Raw genomic sequence first — 19,614 nt, 5'->3', positions numbered from 1 at the left:
TTGCAAGAAAATTTAGAATCAACGGTTTTTCCGTATTTGTTTGCCTTCTCCCTGTAATTCACTCAATGGTTTTTTAGCTGAACCATTTGAAAGAAAATCACAGGCATTGTGACCGTTCAGCATGTCCTAAGAAGTACATTGTCTTAAGTAACTGCATTACAGTGATCAAATTCAGGAAATTTCACATGGGTAGAATACTGTTATACAGAGTCCATGTATAAGTTTTGTCAGTTGTCCCACTACCGTCACTTTATAGCATTTTTTTTTTTTTTTGATCCAGGATCATACATTCTATTCACTTGTCATGTATCGCTGGTCTCCTTTAATCTGGACACTTCTTTGTCTTTCAAGACGTTGACACTTTTAGAGTGGAGACCACTTTGGGTTGGTCCGATGCTTCCTGTTCAGTAGGACCACATTACGCATTTTGCGGCAGGAATACTGCATAAGTGCAGTCTTGTGCATTACGGTCAGGAGGCACATGCTGCCAGTTTGCCTCATTTTTGGCGATGTTAACTGATCGCTTAGGTAAGGTCGTGTTCACCAGATTTCCCCAGTGTACGTGGTCATTTAATAAACATTGAAATGTATTGCCATCTAATTTGGAAGGGCCTTAGAGAGCACTGGACCAGTGATTAGACTGATTCTCAGAGCCGCCTGGGAGGCTGTCAGGGGTGGAGGGGAAACACGAAGTGGGGGTGGTGGGGGGGGGGGGCAGGAGGAGGAGTGAGCAGGATACCTGGCACCCCTTCGGAGCATCTCTGCTTTGATTACTTTGTTATGTTTTCTTTGGTAAAAGAGGTTCCACGGCTAAAGAAACAAAAACCAAAAAGCTCTACTAAACTAGTCCAGTTTCCTCATGTTTCAGATGAGATGCCAGGAGCCATGGGGATTTTCCCAAAGCGACACAGCTGGTTTGTGGTAGTGCAGGGTGGAATCCGGTGTCTTGAATCACTTTATCTTGCTGCTTAACCTTTATTAGATCAAGGGCTCCTTTGAGAATCTGAGGAAACCTGTTTGGTCCTTTTCTCTTTAAAAACACATACAATAAAATTTGCATTCAATTTTAGAGAGTCTCAAAGATCCCTGAAGCTGATCTCTTGACCCTGCTTTTCATCAGAATACTTTAGCTTGAATTGTTTGTCGGCTTTCCCATTTGCCTTTGTGGGTGGCTTCTTTTTTAAAAAAAAAAGTATTTTGTGGTTTGAAACAGTTGGTGGCTTGTTCATTCTCAGCCTTTTCCTTTGTTGGATTATGGTGACTTCATTGTGGGTGAGGGGACGCATTGCTCAGCGTCCTCCTGCCCGCATGTTGAGGACAGTCTCTCTTGGCAGGCTGCAAGATGAACAACGTCAACGTGGTCTATACCCCGTGGTCTAACCTGAAGAAAACGGCCGACATGGATGTGGGACAGATAGGCTTTCACAGGCAGAAGGACGTAAGTGTGAGCATCACAGGGTGGCAGTGCCCTGGCGCTGAGTGGGTGTCTGTCTCTGCTGTTGAGGGCTCAGCATGATGTCTCTTTCCTAAAGGGAATCAAGCTGGGTTGATAAGCTGCTGGAAAGCCCTGCCCTATTCTGGGGGGGAAAAAAAAAACCCATAAAGATTCAGTATTTTTTTTCCCTCCATCTCCCTCAAGGTGAAAATTGTGACAGTAGAGAAGAAAGTGAATGAGATCCTGAACCGATTGGAAAAGACCAAAATGGAGCGGTTCCCAGACCTGGAGGCAGAGAAAGAATGCAGAGACCGCGAAGAGAGGAATGAGAAGAAAGCCCAGATTCAGGAAATGAAAAGGAAAGAAAAGGAAGAGATGAAAAAGAAGAGGGAGATGGACGAACTTAGGTATGTTGGAGCTAAGGCACTGACGTTGACCTTGGAGAGTCTTCACTGCTGATTTAATTAGGGATTAACCCTTAAGAATGGTACAGTGGCCCTGTGTATCCACGGATCCAGTCAACCATGGATCAAAAATGTTTGGGGGTGGAAAAAATTCCAGAAAGGTCCAAAAAGCAACACTTGAATTTCCCTTGTGCTGGCAACTATTGACATAGCATTTACCTTTATGACTATTTACATAGCATTTACAGTGTGTCAGATATTATAAGTAATCTACAGATGATTTAAAGTATATGGGAGGATGTATGTAGGTTATATGCAAATACTATGCCATTTTTATAAGGACTTGAGCATCCCCAGGTTTTGGTATCTGAGGGGGGTCCTGGAACCAATCCCCCATGGATTCCGAGGGACGAGTATATTCTGGTATTCTGGTAGATGAAGGGACATATAACAAGCTCCAAGCCTTAAATGAGTTAGAATAAGGCATTTATGCTAATGTGTTGGTCAAATGAATTGCCCTTTTATAGGGGCAGGATATGAGAGTGTATGAAATAAAATAGCTAATTTTAATCTTAGATAAACCATTATAGGTTATCCTTAGAGTCTGGTTTGTAAACATCTTCAGGGAAAGAAGAGATACTATATTGAGTGTTTTACATTAGCTATGGTATTTGAATGAAATTGTCTCAGCTCTAAAGGCCAGTGCTAGTAACTCTTAAAAGCTGTTTTTAAAACCTCTTTTTTATAGATTTCGAAAGTTTAAAGTAATTAATGTGGAGAGGCCTGCTCCAAAACACAGCATTTTTAAACAATAAATAGTAGTTAAAACACGTCTTGGATCCTGAAATTCTAGTGTATAAGGCCATGAAAATACTGATTATATTAGTTTTCTATTGTTACTATAACAAATTACCACAAATTTAGTGGCTTAAAATGACATAGATTTATTATCTTACAGTTCTTCATGTTAGAAGTTCAAAGTAGTTCTCACTGGGCTAGAATCAAGGTGTCTGCGGGGCTGTGTTTCTTTCTGGAGCTCTAGGAGAGAATCTGTTTACCTTCCAGCTCCTAGAGGCCTCCCACACTCCTGGGCTTGTGACTCCTTGCTCATCTTCAAGGCCAGCAACAGTGCATCTCTCTGCCCCTTCATAGTCACAGCCCCCTCTCTGACCACAGCCTTCTCTGCTTCTAAGGACCGATGTGATGACATTGGGCCCACCCAGATACTGCGTGATAATCTCCCCATCTAAGATCTTTTTTTTTCTTAATTCTAATTTTATTTTAAAATGATAAAAATTTATTCAGTTTTGTAAATTGAACATCAAACCTCTTTTAAATTAAATTTAAATAAGTGAATCGGACACAAATGGAGAGAAGTCACAGGAACTCTATTAACAGAAAGGGAATGAATTCTGGAATCTATTGATTTTTAGAAAAATAGTGCCGAGTAGTAGCTGGACAGCATTCCGGGCACTTTCATTTCAGCATCTTCCGAGAAGTCCTTGCAAATGTCATTTATCTCAGTGCTCGCAGGTTCACAAGAACTTCTAGAGATGAACTACTTTTCTCTTCCTGCTTGTATTACACAATGAACCATTGTACTTTCATCATCTTACCTTATCCACTCTCTTTTTCCATTCCTCATTATTATTCACCAAGTCAGATTCCATGCCTTTTCAGAGACTGCCAAGTTATCAGCTCCATTCTCACTGTGTCAAGCAGTCTTCATGACAATTTATAGTCTTCTCCTCTTTATTACAGCTCTAAATTTACATAGGGTGAAGTCTAAAGAAGATATGAGCTTTGTTTTTTGTTTTTTGTTTTTTAACATCTTTATTGGAGTATAATTGCTTTACAATGGTGTGTTAGTTTCTGCTTTTATAGCAAAGTGAATCAGCTATACATATACATATATCTCCATATCTCTTCCCTCTTGCGTCTCGCTCCCTCCCGCCCTCCCTATCCCACCCCTCCCCATCTAAGATCTTTAATTAAAGTCCCTTCTGCCATGTGAGGTAGCATATTCGCAGGTTCTGGAGATTAGGACGTAGACATTTGGGTAAGATCATCATTCTGCCTACTGTACTGACTCTCTATAGATGCATAGTACCATACCTGAAGGGGCCTCAGTTTTTCCTTGAGAAAGAAGGAAATTAATCCTGCCGCTTGTAGTCACAGAATTCCTAGATTTTGTTCCACTATTTTCCATAGATTTCATTTCTGATAAGTATACCAAAAAAAAAAAAAGTTATTGATTCCTTTGGGAAGGGTATAGGATCAACATGAGCTGTCTTGCCCTGTCCTGACCTAGTTTCCTTGGAATACCCTGGATTATTAGAAAGATCATTGGGCCAGAATGGAGGTTTTATGATCAAGCACTGGTATTTATTCGTTATCCATATGCACGCGTCCCTGTTGGGGGTTCTGCTAAAACAGGGTGAGTGACTTCATTTACAATACAATATTCAAATGGAGAACTCCGGAAGTGTTACCCCAAGTTATAAGCTGCCAGCATGAGACAGACTGATGCAGAGATTTAAACGTTCAATTTGACGTAGAATTGTGAGTCCATTTTGTGTTGTGAGTGAAAGACAAATTACCAACACCATTACTTTCGAGAAATGTGTGGAATTTTGAGTGATACAGGATTTAGACTAGTTTATTCTTTTTGTTTTTAGTGCGGAGTGGAGAAAAAATTGAAAACATGCCTTTTTGTGCCTCTTAAAACTCTGCCGTAATGTTGTTTAGAGACATGATATTATATGTTAGAAATATAATGTCACTATAATGTCACTTAATTTACTTACAACATTTTTTTTAGACTTGTAGGCTCTTTATTTTTTTATTTTTATTTTTTTAATATTTATTTTGCTGCGTCGGATCTTAGTTGTGGCCCTCGGGATCTTTGTTGCAGCGTGTGGGCTCTTAGCTGTGGCATGCATGTGGGATCTAGTTCCCTGACCAGGGATCCAACCCAGGCCCCCTGCACTGGGAGCGCAGCGTCTTACCCACTGGACCGCCAGGGAAGTCCCTACTCATAACATTCAATAAGAAAGATTAGCTAACATTTTTGGACACTTGTCATCTGCCCAACACTGTATTGTGCTTTACTGCATTATCTCATTTAATCCTAACAATAGCCATGTGAGGCAAATGTTTTTATCATCTGCATTTTGTAGAAGAGGAAACTGAGACTGAGGAGCAGTTAAGTAACTCGCTCAGAGGCACGTAGCTCGTCTCGGTCTGATTCTCAGGCTCACACACACTGTTACCGCTCTCTTCTGCCCTCTGTCCAGTCTATTCCGCAGCTTCCGTGAAACTCCAGCAGAAAGCTCTAAGCTTCGGACTTGTTCTATAACCTGTTTTTATACATTTGCAGTGCTAGCATCACTTTAATTTCTGTCTTTGACTCTTCCACCCGAGAGATCAAATGCTATGCCTACAAAATCTTCTCATTCTGAAGTCTTTCACTTGCCTTTCTGACAAGGAAAATACCATTAAATTTCACCAACAGTTGATTCTTTTGTTTGGACCATCTGGTAAGGAATGTCCAATTTAATTGCTGTGATAGCTGAAGGAAATTGACTTTTGAGTCTTCAGGGGATTCTACAGATAAACTGAGAAGATAGTCTCATCCTGGACACTATCCCCGGTGCTTCCAGATGATTTCAGGGAAGAAATCCTTAACAGCCTCACACCCAGAAGATATCCAACTTCTTTCCAATTCTAAAGCCATTATTTAGACTCTAGACTCCTTTCTTCAACTTTCTGAACAGGAATGGCAGTAAGCTTTTCATTTCTAATTTCTACCAGGAGAAAAAAAATGGATGGAATTGTCATTGTATGGTCCAGGTTCTTTGAGCTCTAGTCAGGAGTATATCCATTAGCCTCAGGTTCAGAACAGAACAAAGCCCACAACACAGAAGGCACCAACTTCCTTCTCAGATGAAAAGAGCAGGAAGCAGCCCCTGGAGACAGAACTCCATCTTGTTGTTGCAAATGAGTGCTTTACCCTTGTCCTCGGTGTGCAGAAATTCCAGTGATCTGATAATGTAGATAGGTCTACATAAAGATCATCCTTTTAGGTAGTTTTTTAAAGAAATATTTAGGTTGTTTGGGAGGATGCCAAAGTGTGGAGGCTAAATGGTAGCAGTATATTAACATCTTTTATTAACCATTTTATTCATTCACACAATAATGAAAAGTTCCCCTTGTTTAGGCTTCACATATTAATTCTCACCTACCCATCTTGTTCGTTAGCTCTTTAGACAGCTTTTTAGCTCACACTTGCCCTGGCAGCCTAGGATCTCATGGGATTTTAGTTTAGAGAATCTTTGTATAGGGCTAGGTGTAGGGAGGAAGCCTCACATGGCATGTTCTTTCCGTACCTGCTACACTGTAAGCCATACCTAGAGTAAGAGGATGTTGCAGAAGAGAGTCTACATAGGTTTTGAAAGTACAGGTGCTGTGGAAGAGTGTCCGTGTCTCCCTGCAGTGTGTCGTAGTTAGTTGCATCTCAGCAGTTGGATTCATGGTTACAGCCTGCTTACCTGCTGTGTTTATTTATTTTTTTAATACATCTTTATTGGAGTAAATTTGCTTCACAATGCTGTGCTAGTTTCTGTTGTACAGCAAAGTGAATCAGCTATATGTATACATATATCCCCATATCCCCTCCCTCTTGCGCCTCACTCCCACCCTCCCTATCCCACCCCTCTAAGTCGTTGCAAAGCACCAAGCTGATCTCCCTGTGCTATGCATCTGCTTCCCACTAGCTATCTGTTTTACATTTGGTAAGTGTATATATGTCACTGCTACTCTCTCACTTCCTCCCAGCTTCCCCTTCCCTCCTGCCCCCTGCCCCCATATCCTCAAGTCCATTCTCTATGTCTGCATCTTTATTCCTGCCCTGCCACTAGGTTCATCAGTACCATTTTTTTTTTTTAGATTCCATATATATGCGCTAGCATACGGTATTTGTTTTTCTTTTTCTGACTTAATTCACTCTATATGACCGACTCTGGGGCTGTCCACCTCACTACAAATAACTCAATTTCGTTTCTTTTTATGGCTGAGTAATATTCCATTGTATATATGTGCCACATCTTTATCCATTCATCTGTCGATGGACATTTAGGTTGCTTCCATGTCCTGGCTATTGTAAATAGTGCTGCAATGAACATTGTGGTACATGTCTCTTTTCGAATTATGGTTTTCTCAGGGTATAATCTTGTATTCACTTACTTGACTTTTGTCATACTGTAACAAACATTTATTAACATCAAAATCAAGCTCACCATGTGAACGTTGAAACCGGAAGAAATAAGCAAGTCAATAACAGATCAGAAAAGACCAAGGGTAGGGCCTAAGTTTACCTGAGATGGGGATATTTAAAAGTTGGGAGTCTCAGAGATCAGAATTGGAACCTGACGTTCAGGTGATTGAAGTCAGGAAAGTATAAGACCCAGGTAAGATGGCAAGTCACAGGTACGCATGTCGTACGTCTGAGAATTGGCATGAACTTGATTTGGGGGCAGAGATTACTTTAGCAAGGAGGTTAATGTGTGAAAGGTTATAGCTGATCAGTGGCAAAGCAGGAATTCAAACTCAAGTCTGTAATTCTGAAGTCCACACTTCTACTGTTAGCTTGCTGCCTGTGAGGCAAAGAATGCCCAGGTTGGCAAGACCTGAGTCAAGGTGATTCAAAGGCAAATAAAAGAATGAAAAATTAGGTACATTAGAGAGTGACTTAAAAGGTTTTGTTTAGTCCAGAATTTCATGCTGTAAGTGCTAAGGAACCACTGTAGGTTTCCTGGGATATTAGGAAGAAGAAAACTTGTCGGAAGGGTTTATTGGCGACGTGTCAAGGAGGTAATGGTGAGACCAGTGATTGAAAGGATGGTATGGTCAGGTGTAGAAGTGGCTGCTTTCACTGTACCTCCTGTTGTTTCTCTCTCACGCACTACTGCTGCTGCCTTCCATAAATAATGCTGTGTTGTGCCATAGGTCTTTGTTTTAATGATAAACTCCTTCAAAGAGGCACGTCTGCATTCCTGTATCTCCTTGATTGTGACCCTGTGCTTTGCACATGCAGTGAGTGACTCGTCAGTACATTACGGATGAATAAGTAACTGAGATTAGCTTCCCTTGATACAGTGATGCTTGAGCTAAGATCCAAACTGTTTGCTAGTTAAAAGGGCAGGGGCGGTGGAAAGAGTACCGGAAGCAGAAGGAACTGTCTGTGCAAAGACCACATCACAGGACTAAAAGCCGACCCAAACGTCTGGAGCAGCAGGGGTGAGGGAGCCCGGGGATCAAGGGCTAGTCCAGCAGGGCCTTGTTGGTCATGTGTGTCTTCAGGCTGAGGGTTTTGTGAGGTCATTGGAGAGTGTTAAGCCAGGGGTAGCGTGAAAAGGTTTGTGTTTTGGAAAGGTCCTGTGACTGACCTGATTGGAAAGGGCGCCAGGTAGGGGTGTGGCTAGGCCAGTAGCTGTCCACATGACAGAGTCAGTCGCTTGGGCTGTGGTGGTGATGTGGAGGTGGAGAGAACTGGACCAGTGAGAAATAGTTCCCTGGATAAAATTACAGGATTTGAAAATAGATTGGATTCAGAGGAGGGGCAGGGAAAAGAATGACTGCGGGGATTCTGGCTTGTGAAATGGAATGGATAGCGATGCTGTTCTTTGAGCTAGGAAATGCTGGAAAGGAACCAAACTGCTTTTGGTTGGGGGGAAGACCATGAGTTGGGTATGGACCTAGGAATCTGAAAGTATCTTTGAGGCATGCCCCGAAAAAGTCAGACAGGCAGTTGGATTAATGGGATGGAGCTCAGAGGAGGCGTGTGGCCTAAAGAAGGGTAATTTGTGTGTTGCTTTCATATGAGTGGGAATTCGGACCCTGTGGTTCCTGAACCTGGCTCGCAGATGCCCGCAGCTGGGCGCTTGAAGATATTTTAATCTTCACAGGTGATTTTAAGATACAGCTGGAAGTGAGGTTCTCTGCTCTTAACTACTTCTTTATCAGCATGGCTTTCTCTTTCTGCTCATGCAGCTTATTGATCCTATCTGTCCATTTATACCTTATCGATACCACTGACTCTTACAAGCATCATTGCTGTCTCTCTCTGCGTGTCTCTCAGCTCATTGTCTCTGTCCGTGACAAGTCTCCTTCCCTCTGGTCCTCATTTTCCAGTTTCTACAGTTCATATTTACTTGTTTGTCCCGCCATCGCTTCAAGTGTGACATTGTCCTAAACCAAGTACATCTTCTTTGCAACATTGTCCCATTTCTCTCAGTTGTAACATTATTTCCTTCAGATCACCCATGCTAGAAACCTTGGTGCCATCGTTGATTCCTCTCAGATTTATCCCTTCTTACCAGCACAGCCGTTAACCCCTTGCGTTCATGCCCTCGAGGTGGGATATTGCGGTGGACTGGAGCACGATGGCCTGAGTATAAGCTTGGGAGTCAGATCTGGGTTCAAAACCTCTCTCCCCACTTCTTCGCTGTGACACCTTGGACAGCTTCTGTAACTCCTGTGTGTACAGTGGGCCTGCTGCTATCCCTTGCCTTACGAGGTGGTTGTGGGGATGAGCAGTAATTTATGAAGCACATAGTACAGGTCCTAGCAAGTAAAGGGTCCTTGGTAAATGGTAAGTACCGTTGTCATTAACTGGTCTCCTTGCCTTAATTGCCCTTCTCCCTCTCTTCTCTCTGCTACAGATTACTCTATTTTTTTAAATTTATGTTTTAAAAATATATTTATTTATTTATTTGGTTGCACCGGGTCTTAGTTGTGGCAGGCAGACTACTTAGTTGCGGCAGGTGGGCTCCTTAGTTGCGGCACACAGGCTCCTTAGTTGCGGCTCATGGGCTCCTTAGTTGTGGCTCTCTGGCTCCTTAGTTGTGGCTTGCCGGCTCCTTAGTTGTGGCATGCAAACTCTTAGCTGCGGCATGCATGTGGGATCTAGTTCCCTGACCAGGGGTCGAACCCAGGCCCCCTGCATTGGGAGCATGGAGTCTTAACCACCGCACCACCAGGGAAGTCCCCGGATTACACTTTTTAAAACACTGGTATTACGTGGTCTTACTTTCCTTTGTCTCTTTATGTATTTTTACTAGAACTTTTTATGTAGCCACTACTGAATAGGTCTTATTTCCTTTCCTGATAAGCTTTTTGGGGTTAGGCTTTGTCTTATTCATCATTTTCTCGTTTCTTCCCATTCCGTTTTCTCCCCAGGCTTAGCGCAGGGTCTTGTACATCATGGATATTTAATAAATACTTGTCGAGTCTCATCTCTTCACTCCACCGTGTACTGCGGCTTCCTGCTGGTCACACTGCTGTGACTCACAGGGTTAGGACAAGGTAACTTAGCCCCACACATCCGGCCTGATTTCCCACTACTTTGCTTTCAGACTCCACTTGAGTTGGTTTGAAATGTCATTGTAAGTACCATCTCTTTGCCTTTGCTCATGCCGATCTCTGCATCTGCCCTCCTCAGTCATCCTCCCTACTTGTCAGGCTCAGTTTGGGTTACACGTCACCTGAGAAGAGTACGCCGACAGTCCTTTCCACACTAATGTGTTTCTTCTTTTGAATTCCTGTACATCTAGAGTCTGGACAGTGTACTTCAGCTCTGAATCATGTCTGCTCTTGACTATAGATGAAGTTCCTCATCTGAATAATGCCACCACCTCACCGTTATTGTGGAAGTGACATGATATGAGTGAGCAAGCGTGTTTGTAAACTATAAAGTGTAGTGCACATGTTATTTATTGTCAGAGATATTTATCCTTTATACGTTGCAGTCTCCTTGAGCTCAGCAGGGATTATATTTTCTTCGAAAGGCCCTCAGCATTGCTAGATACCTGGTAGAGGTTCATGAGATACCTGGCAGCCAAATAACCTTACTTTAAATGTGTCTTTTCTTCTAGGAGCTACTCGTCACTAATGAAAGTTGAGAATATGTCTTCAAATCAGGTATGTTCAAGTTCTTTGCTCTAATGTTGTGCCTTGAAATAATTCACTAAGTTTTTAATGACTGAGTTTCTGGCCAGTGTTGGTTCACATGTCGCAGATGGCTTGACGCGGTTTGGCAACAGTCCTACACTCAGGTGGATTCTATTAGACATTGACCTCCCCCCGCCACTTCCCTGTGGACTTTGTCTTGTGTTTGTTTTTAAGTAGGTCACCTCGTGGAAAGAGGTTGTTACACCTTGTCTGTTGTGAAGTGCGGGTCTGTTAGTATTTATAGGACTTTCCCATTCCCCATTCCCCTCTTTTCCAGTTGCAGGCATGCAAAAGTGCCTTTATCTATTACTGTTCTATGTTAACGTGACCGTAGATGCTATATTGTAATTGAGCGAGGACAAAATTATCACCTTCAGTTAAATGAAACAAAAGATCTTATTTGTAGTCTAAACAGCAGCATTGGTTGTCTTCATGTTCCTCAGGACCTACGATAAAGGGAAACGGTGATCCACGTCACAGGACGGAAAGGATCGTCTTAGCATCAGCACTTGGTTATTTGACTGGAACTGTGGCAGGGACTTAGTGTCCACAAGGGCTGTCTTTCCCAAAATTTATTTTGAAGTGTCTGGAGGTAGTACAATTTAGCTATTATTAAACAGTCTTTGCAGAAAATTGAAATTAGGTGGATATATTTGCTATGTTGAATGTTTATAGTATAGTGTATGATGCTTTAGATCTGCGTTGTCCAGTGCACTGGGCACTCATTGCTTGTGGCTATTTAAATTACATTTAATTTGATTTAATTTAAAAATTCAGTTTCTCAGTCACACTAGCCATGTGTGGCTAGTGGCTATGATATTGGACAGTGTAGAAATAGAACATTTCCGTCACAGCAAAAAATACTATTAAACAGAACTGCTCTAGATGCTTGGAAATAACAGAATTTAAGGTCCCTTAAGGGTCACCTAGCCAAACCCCATATTCAGTGCATGAATTATAATTGTTAATAGGGTTTTACACCTTGTTCATATCTACATGTCCTTCTAAAAATGGATAAGAACAATATTTTTACTCCTGTCTCTTTGAAAAACTGAATTTATGAGGCTCCTTTATGAGTCAGAGACGTATCTTCATAATTTATTCCTGAAACATTCCAGAGTAGCATTATGTAATTAAATAGAACCTTGAATTTGAAGTTTAGACACTTAAACTGTCATTTACTGATTGGATAAGACTAATAAAGTTATTTAACCTCTCAGAAGGAGTATTTATCAGCAATAAAAGGAGACGTATTACTTCCTGAGGCTGTTCTGAAATTTAAACAAGGTCATGTGTGTGAAAGTTCTTCTTTGACTTAGACACTCAGTATAAACGGTCATTACTATTTCTTATCCTTCTAGTCCTTAGTTGTTATTTACACACAGAGTATCAGTGTCAAAAGATGAGATGTATTTAATCCCTTCTGGAAACTATTCTTAGAAAACAGTTTAACAGTTGAGCAGAAGTCTTTAACATAACCCAAATCTAATGTCTTTGTTGTGATTGTTGTTGCTATTGAAGTTTCCTGTTATTTAGAGACAACTTTTCAGCAGAAATCTGGCACGTATATTATGTTATGACCTTAGGCATTTTCATCATAGATTTTCAAATTTTGAATGTTGTTTTGGAATTAAGAAATAAACACGCGCGCACACACACACACACACACACACACACGAATATACATATGTATACAAACACCAGCATATAGCTACGGATGTTAAAAGTTCCAGGATTAGGAAGTCAGATTTGTAGACCAAAGGATTATTAACCCTTCTGCCTTTCCTCTCTCCCCCATTGCTGCAACCTCTGTTCCTGAGGCCCAGGTTGGAATCGGGTTCAAATTTCTGAGGAAGTTTTGCATTAGGTGTTTCCATTCTCTCTCTCTCACACAGTGGTAGGACTCACACAGCTTTTCCCCATACATCGAAAGAATGGGCTTTCATTCTCCTTGTAACCGTCTTCTGTTAAGGGGACGCAGACCTTTTTTTGATCCACTTTGGCAGCATGATCGGTTGATTTTCAGTCAAAGGCTGGTGTTTACATAAGATATGACTTAATTTTTAATTTAGCTTATATAAGCTCATCAGAAAAAATATTAGTCTTCCGCTCTGAGGTTGGTTTTAATTTTGAGTTTTTGCTCTCCTGTGTAGAATAATTCTCTTCAATCTATAATTTCTTTCTAATCTTTCTAAATTAGGCATCAGGAACCATCAGCAGTTACTTTTGACATTTTATTTGCTTATCACTTTTTAAGTGGATGACAAGAAACCTATTTTGCTACGCTGAAAAACATATTGACTCTTTTTTTTTTTAAAGATGAGTGTTTTATTTATTTTTTTAAAAATAAATTTATTTATTTATTTATTTATTTTTGGCTGTGTTGGGTCTTCATTTCTGTGCAAGGGCTTTTCTCCAGTTGCGGCGAGCGGGGGCCACTCTTCATCACGGTGCGCGGGCCTCTCACTGTCGCGGCGTCTCTTGTTGCAGAGCACAGGCTCCAGACGCGCAGGCTCAGCAGTTGTGGCTCACAGGCTTAGTTGCTCCGTGGCATGTGGCACAGGGCTCGAACCCGTGTCCCCTGCATTGGCAGGCAGATTCTTAACCACTGCGCCACCAGGGAAGCCCAACATATTGACTCTTAAAGGGAATCTAAAATACAAAAATTGTCCAAATCAAGTCTTGGATCACAGCTATATATTTCAAAGTTACTTTAATCCCAAAACATAGATCCCCAGACACATGGGAGCTCTGCAGATCTAACGCACAGCCTTTATAGGGAGTAATTCACTTGGATTGGCCCTGAGCCACATTATCTTAGTGAGTTTTGGGGACACAAACACCCTCAGTGTTTGGCATCTAAAGCTGACCTTCAGAGTTGCAGGCTGACTCTTTCAACATCCCTAATGCTGTTATTTCAGTTTAGAACTTTCGGGCAGTCAGAGTTCTGGTGCGTGGATAGACTACAAACATTAGTTTTCTTTTTGTACAGTTATCCAAGGCATTTTTACTGTGGCCTCAGTTTGTTGTGCTAATTGAAGAGAAGCACAGAGACGCCTGCTGAATGAAACTAGAGATCAAACCAGACTTCACAGAAATCACTGTTTTCTACCTGTTCCTCCTATTTCCCTGCCCATCTTTAATACGAGTTATTAAGGAGAAAAGCATATAGCATACCTATAAGCGTAAGTCCTCTCCCTCTCTAACAAGTCAGGTATATAAGCAGCGGGAAAGAGAGAGAAGTCAAAACAGTGTTGTGTTCAAGTTATGACATTTTCAAGCAGATGTCCCAGAACTCACATTATTAGTGAATGTTGGCATCCAGAGCAGTTTTCTTAGGATGTGCAGTAGCTCAGAAAGGAGTTTGGGGCTCTACTTTTGTCCTTGATCTTCAGGACTTGTTTACACTGTATACCACCATCATGTAAGATTTTTTTCATCAAAAGCTTGGCAAGCCAGCTAACTTGATAACTAGCCTGTAGTTTCCTGGTGACTTTTTCAGTTAAAAAAAAAAAAAGGAAAAGAAGCCATCTTGTGAAGTAACAAATACGTGATAACCCTGAGGCTCAAAGTAATGGAATTTAGGTCAAAAATATTTTTGCATATTTGCAGCTTTGTTGGCATTAAAACATTGAGGCAGTATTTGTTTGGTTTCATTTTATGGTATATTTGTTGAAGGAAGAGTTACACTTTCTTTCGGTCACTCTTGCTACATCCTATACTAAGTCACTGGGCCTTACTTCGTAATTTGGGAATCATTGGTCTCTTATTGCTGGGCAATCCAGGCCATGTAATGACACCTTAGAGAATATAGCCGCTAATCTAGCTATTCTAAACAACTAGCAATTAAAGACAGAGAAGAAATCAGTGAATTTAATTATTTTACTTTTTACTCTGAATTCTGCAGTTCGGCATAAGGAGGCTTGTTACTTAATACTAATTGTAAATTTTTTTAATCAAGGTATTTATTTCGAAGGCTTTTATGGTTTCACTGTTTTGTTTCCTACAGGACGGCAATGATTCAGATGAATTCATGTGAATGGAGAAAAGGACCTTTTAAAGATGTGAATTTAGGGACAGTTGCAGAAGTTTTGATTTCATCTGTGTTCTGAGTCATAAACAACAACCAACCAAAATAATATTCTACAAATATTACCAACTTTGGAGTTAAAAAAAATTGTTCCCTTTTCTGCTCTCAGAAAAGGAGCAGATAAATACACACACACACACACACACACACACACACACACACACACACACACACACACACACACACACACACACACACACACACACACACACACACACACACACACACACACACACAATATAGTTGGACTTGAAGACAGCATATAACTTTAGGAAAGTGAAAATGTTTTTGCCAGAGCATGTCCTGGTACCTCATGAAGGTTGGCTGCCCTTGTTCTTGGAATGTTCCCCTCACCCTCGATTTCCTGATTAGGAAAAAAAAAAGCATGGGTTTTGAAGGTGATAGTGATATTTTCAGAAGGTTGCTGGCTTCAATGGTCATGTCCCATTGTGCCATCTGAGTCTGTTAGCAGAGCTGCCCTCAGCTCTCAGCTTGTCCAAGCTTCCATGTGCTACATCTTTCCTTTTCCCATTGAGAGCCTCCATCCAGGTACCATCAGACTTAAATAAATAGTCGGTGTTAATCAAGGTTGGGCCTTATGGCGGTTTTTACCTGAGCACCAAGTAACCCCAGCTGCGTATATTAAACTCCAGGCTCCAGAGTCATTTCTCAGCACTGAGGGGAGAAATAGGAAGGGATGCTCTGTGAATCATTTTGAAGATGTAGGTTACCTGATTTTTGTCTTGGGATGTAGCATAAAGCACAAGTCTACTTGGCAGTTATGGTTTTAGAAAGAATTAAGCATTTCACTAACCAGCCAAGTAGTTTATTTACCTTGAAATAATATTTATTTTGAGTTAGAACCCCAGAGTTCAGATTTCTCAATTGTAGACTCAGTAACTTAATATGTAGCAGTCCTACCCATCTGCACCACCTGCCCTCCAGGATGATTCTGAATAGAAGATATATTTTTATTACAGCCTGCAAGGCAACCTGTGTGGCAAGAGACAAGACAAGACAATGAAAGGGGAAGGCACAAAGCCTGCAGATCAGAAGGCATGCAGATGCACATTTTAACCACACGCAGAGTCTGCAGCTGTATTCTAACCCAGCAAAAATATCTCCTCCAACAGATATTCCACCTGTAACAGCACTTTGGAGTGGCGGGTAAAACCACAAGACTTCAGGGTTTCTGTTTATCCCAAGTTGGTGTATGGGGTTGAACTGGAAGATTTCCTGAGACATAACTCGGCCAAATTGTGAGAAGGGGTGTGGGGGATGACTCCAGAAATTTGTGATTGTGTGTGTATATATGTCCAGTCATTTTCAGCCTGGAGTTGTGAGTTGGAAATGTAATAGTAAAGACTCATTTTTTTATTTGGGAGGATACTGGTATATAAATTCTTAGAATTAGCTTGTTATTTCCTTCCCCAAACTAGTTTTGAGGGTGATCGGGCTGTGAAAACCTCATCTATTATATAGGCTTAAACTGGCAGGTTCTACGGGGTAATCTTCCCGCCTCACTGATAAATGTGTCTCTCCCCCAGATGCCCACTGGGTCAGAGTGGATGACCTTTCTCAGACACACTCTGGATTGAGTGTAAATTAGTAACCGTGCTTCTTCAATCAGGTGGCCCTCCTGCCTGGTTACTGTAGGCAAACTGCTGCGAATGTCTAAAATGGGGAGACTTTGCTTCTAACATCGCCTTTGTCACCTCAGCTCTCTGCTGCTTAAGAAGGACTCCTCTCTAGCGCACATTATAACATATACAGGGAGAGCTTTTGAAGAATACATCTATTTTTACTCCAGTGTGAGAGATCCTGGGGTCCACATCGTACACATGTCCTAACTCTCAGCTGACACCGGTTTCAAATGTCAAGGCCTCTCTTCTGAATCCCCGGCGCTCAAACCTTTCTAGCTGCTCTGTGGTGGTCTCCTCCTACCTCTGCCTGTGCGATGGGTAGGTTTTTTTCCCCAGCTCCCGCGGTCCCAGAGGAAGCATCGCCCTTTTCTTCTGAGGACATTGGTTCAGTGCCAACAGGTCAAACTGTCGGCACTGAAGTCATCTCATTTCTTGCTATTGGCATGTTTCCTCGGCTTTCTGTAGGAAAATTCCAAATTGTTGGCAGTTTTATGAGCTGTGTCCTTGATCAAATCATGCATAAAGAGGATTTCTCTTTCCAGCTCTGCCTTCGGTTTCCCCACTCTGATCTGCATGCAGGTGAGGTTCACATTATCATTTAATTTACTTCACAAACTCTGTTGTATTCCTGTAGCTTGAGAATTTATTTCTTATCCACCTTTGTTGACGTAGGGTCATGATCTTTGGGCAAGGGAAGTTTGTCACAGTGCTTGTGGTGGAACAGACTAGGATGTTTACCAAAATACGGATGGTTTTGACCTTAGCAAAGTAGGCACTAAGCTGTAGTTGAACCCCTTCAGTATCTCTTTGTTGTTGTGCTGTTTTTAACATTTTCTGAAGCCCAGATTTTGGTGAACCTTTTAACTCTTCAGTGCCAGTGGTTTCCCCCACTTGGGAAGGAAGGTATGAGCCACACATACAGCAAGATTAGAGAAGGAGAGTTCAGCTCTAGCCTCTTGTTTAAGAGCGAAGCTCCTCTTCCCACATTTGCATCCGTCAGAGACGGGAAGCTCTCGTCTTCCAAGCTGGAACAGGTTATGGGAAAAACTGAGCAGGATGGAGAAATGGAACACTTTCCAGTTTTTCCCGAGCTGTGGTATTGAAGCCGCTTTTCTCTGATTTGAAGAAGTACAGCATTGTGAATAATGAATCCCATACTCAGAATGATCATAGTAGAGTGGGCAACCTTTGGATTTTAAAGTAGACTGTGAAAATATCCAGCTGTACTCAAAAGTGTAAAATTAGAAACTTAAATTCCAAGCTAAATGTCCGTCTTGACCCATCTGACTCCAGCGAGTATGTGACAGCTGGGAAATGAGGACAGCACGGCTGGTGCTTCAGCAGGCTCACGTTCAAGTTGGGCTTCGTGAGAGCTCTTCTCTGCCAGGTGCACGTGGGCCCAGCACAGGGCAAGAGACTCGTGTGCGTTATATCATTTCACAAACGAAATGGACGATGCCAGCCACGTATTCATCATGTTCTGGATGAATGATATGTAAAATAGAATAAAAGCTGATAGTTTGAGAAGAACCAAGTGTGTGTGTGGGATTTCACTTTTACTTTTCTCCTCCATGACACAGTCTCACTGATGGGATGTGTAATTATTTTAGGCAAGTAGTAAGAAGGAGGTTCTCGGCTACCTGAGATGATGCCCTTCGAACAGTCAGTTTTGCCCTTTAGCAGGAAGAAGAGAGCAAATTAGAGTAAAGGGAAGATGGCCCAAGAGTTCCAGGAAGAGAACTGAAGAACTCGGAGCCTGAGGGCCGTGATCTTTGAGCCCTAGAATTTGATGTCTACAACTCATTCCCCGCCCCCCTAGAGTTCCTAGGGGTCTGCCTGAGACCCTGACCCTGGAATGAGGTGCAAAACATGCAGACTTGCTGGAATGGTATCACTGATGAATGTCGTATCTCTGGGCCAGCGTTCTGTTTATACAGTCACCCCTTCTGTGGCAGTGCTTATTCTAACATTACCCAGTGTGTTGGCAGGAGGTATCAGGATAGAAGGAACCACAGAAACAGTCAGGCTTCGCTCCCAGCTATAAAAAGCATGTTTGACTTCTTAAATGTTTATTAGAGGATGCTGGGTTCTGTTTGTCACTAGTCAAGGCAGTACCCGCGCCCTTTTGATTTTAACTGCCTTAGCTACTTGAATCCTGGGGTTTAAGGTTTTGAGTAAATCAACCTATCTGGGGAATGTAGGTTGAAACCAGACTTTTCATATAGAAAAATGTAGAGATCCGTGTATATTCTTGGTGGACTCAGGAGTACACTGAAAATACAAATAGCTATCTAACGCCATGTGTTAACCATGGCTTACCATTAGAATATACGTACCTCCATTTTCTCACAATTGATTGCTTTGTTTTGTCTTGCTGATTTCATGGTGTCAATTATTGGAGGAACTCCAAGCTCTCCACCTTAGTGGTTATGACTGCAGTTCTGTACTGTGCCAGATGAAATAAGAAACAGGTCTCTGTGTTGGCATGCGCCAGTGGGCTCTGACTAGGCATTTTCTGCTTCTGTTGACAGCCAAGGAACAGAGGCCAGGGGAAATGAACGCTCACCCTAGAATCCCATGTAGCTTTTGCTAGTTCCCAGCCCTGGTGAGTGGGTGTCAGTGTTTAAGGCTAAAATAAAAAGGAATTCTCCAAAGTCAGTATTGTTTTTCAATCCCACATCAACCCTATCCTGTAACCACTGCATTAAAAATATAAGATTAATGGCCTGACATTTCACATCCTGCCTACATGAAGGCTTAGCTGCCTGCGTTCTTGCTGGTATTTTGGTTTCTGCCTCAGCAGTTTGCCTTGTAGAGAGAAGGTCAACATTTGCTTATGATTTCTGGGATATGCTTATGAGAACGGGATCTTCCAGGTGTTGAGGGCTATTCTGTGGCTCTTGAACTGTTTTAGCTCTTAGTCAGATTCAGGGTCAACAGGTTAAAATTGCAGATTGAGAAATGTAAAGAGAAAAATACAGTTCGAGGCAATGGCCTTTTATCCGTCTCAGCCTTGCCAGAATTATCTTCAGT

General features: G+C 41.8%; 1 protein-coding gene across 5 annotated transcripts in view; it reads left to right on the top strand.

Moving 5' to 3' along the window:
• The window catches only part of CCDC25 (coiled-coil domain containing 25), a 40,728-nt gene extending 22,617 nt beyond the window's left edge, over positions 1 to 18,111 (top strand). For 3 of the 5 annotated variants that reach the window (XM_068552448.1, XM_068552451.1, XM_068552450.1), the window contains 4 exons: positions 1,335 to 1,438; positions 1,640 to 1,842; positions 10,773 to 10,818; positions 14,858 to 18,111. In XM_068552448.1, the coding sequence (XP_068408549.1) occupies positions 1,335 to 1,438; positions 1,640 to 1,842; positions 10,773 to 10,818; positions 14,858 to 14,887 (383 nt within the window). In that variant the 3' untranslated portion in view covers positions 14,888 to 18,111. Of the gene's footprint in view, positions 1 to 1,334; positions 1,439 to 1,639; positions 1,843 to 10,772; positions 10,819 to 11,291; positions 11,552 to 14,857 lie in introns of those variants that run through there. The other 2 variants (XM_068552449.1, XR_011075122.1) reach the window with 2 other exon arrangements.
• The last annotated feature ends 1,503 nt before the right edge of the window (positions 18,112 to 19,614 follow it).

The sequence above is a fragment of the Eschrichtius robustus genome, chromosome 10 (genome assembly GCF_028021215.1).
Source record: "Eschrichtius robustus isolate mEscRob2 chromosome 10, mEscRob2.pri, whole genome shotgun sequence".
NCBI lineage: Eukaryota > Metazoa > Chordata > Mammalia > Artiodactyla > Eschrichtiidae > Eschrichtius > Eschrichtius robustus.
The sequence above is the reverse complement of the archived record's forward strand: the minus strand, read 5'-3'. Positions and strand labels throughout refer to the sequence as shown.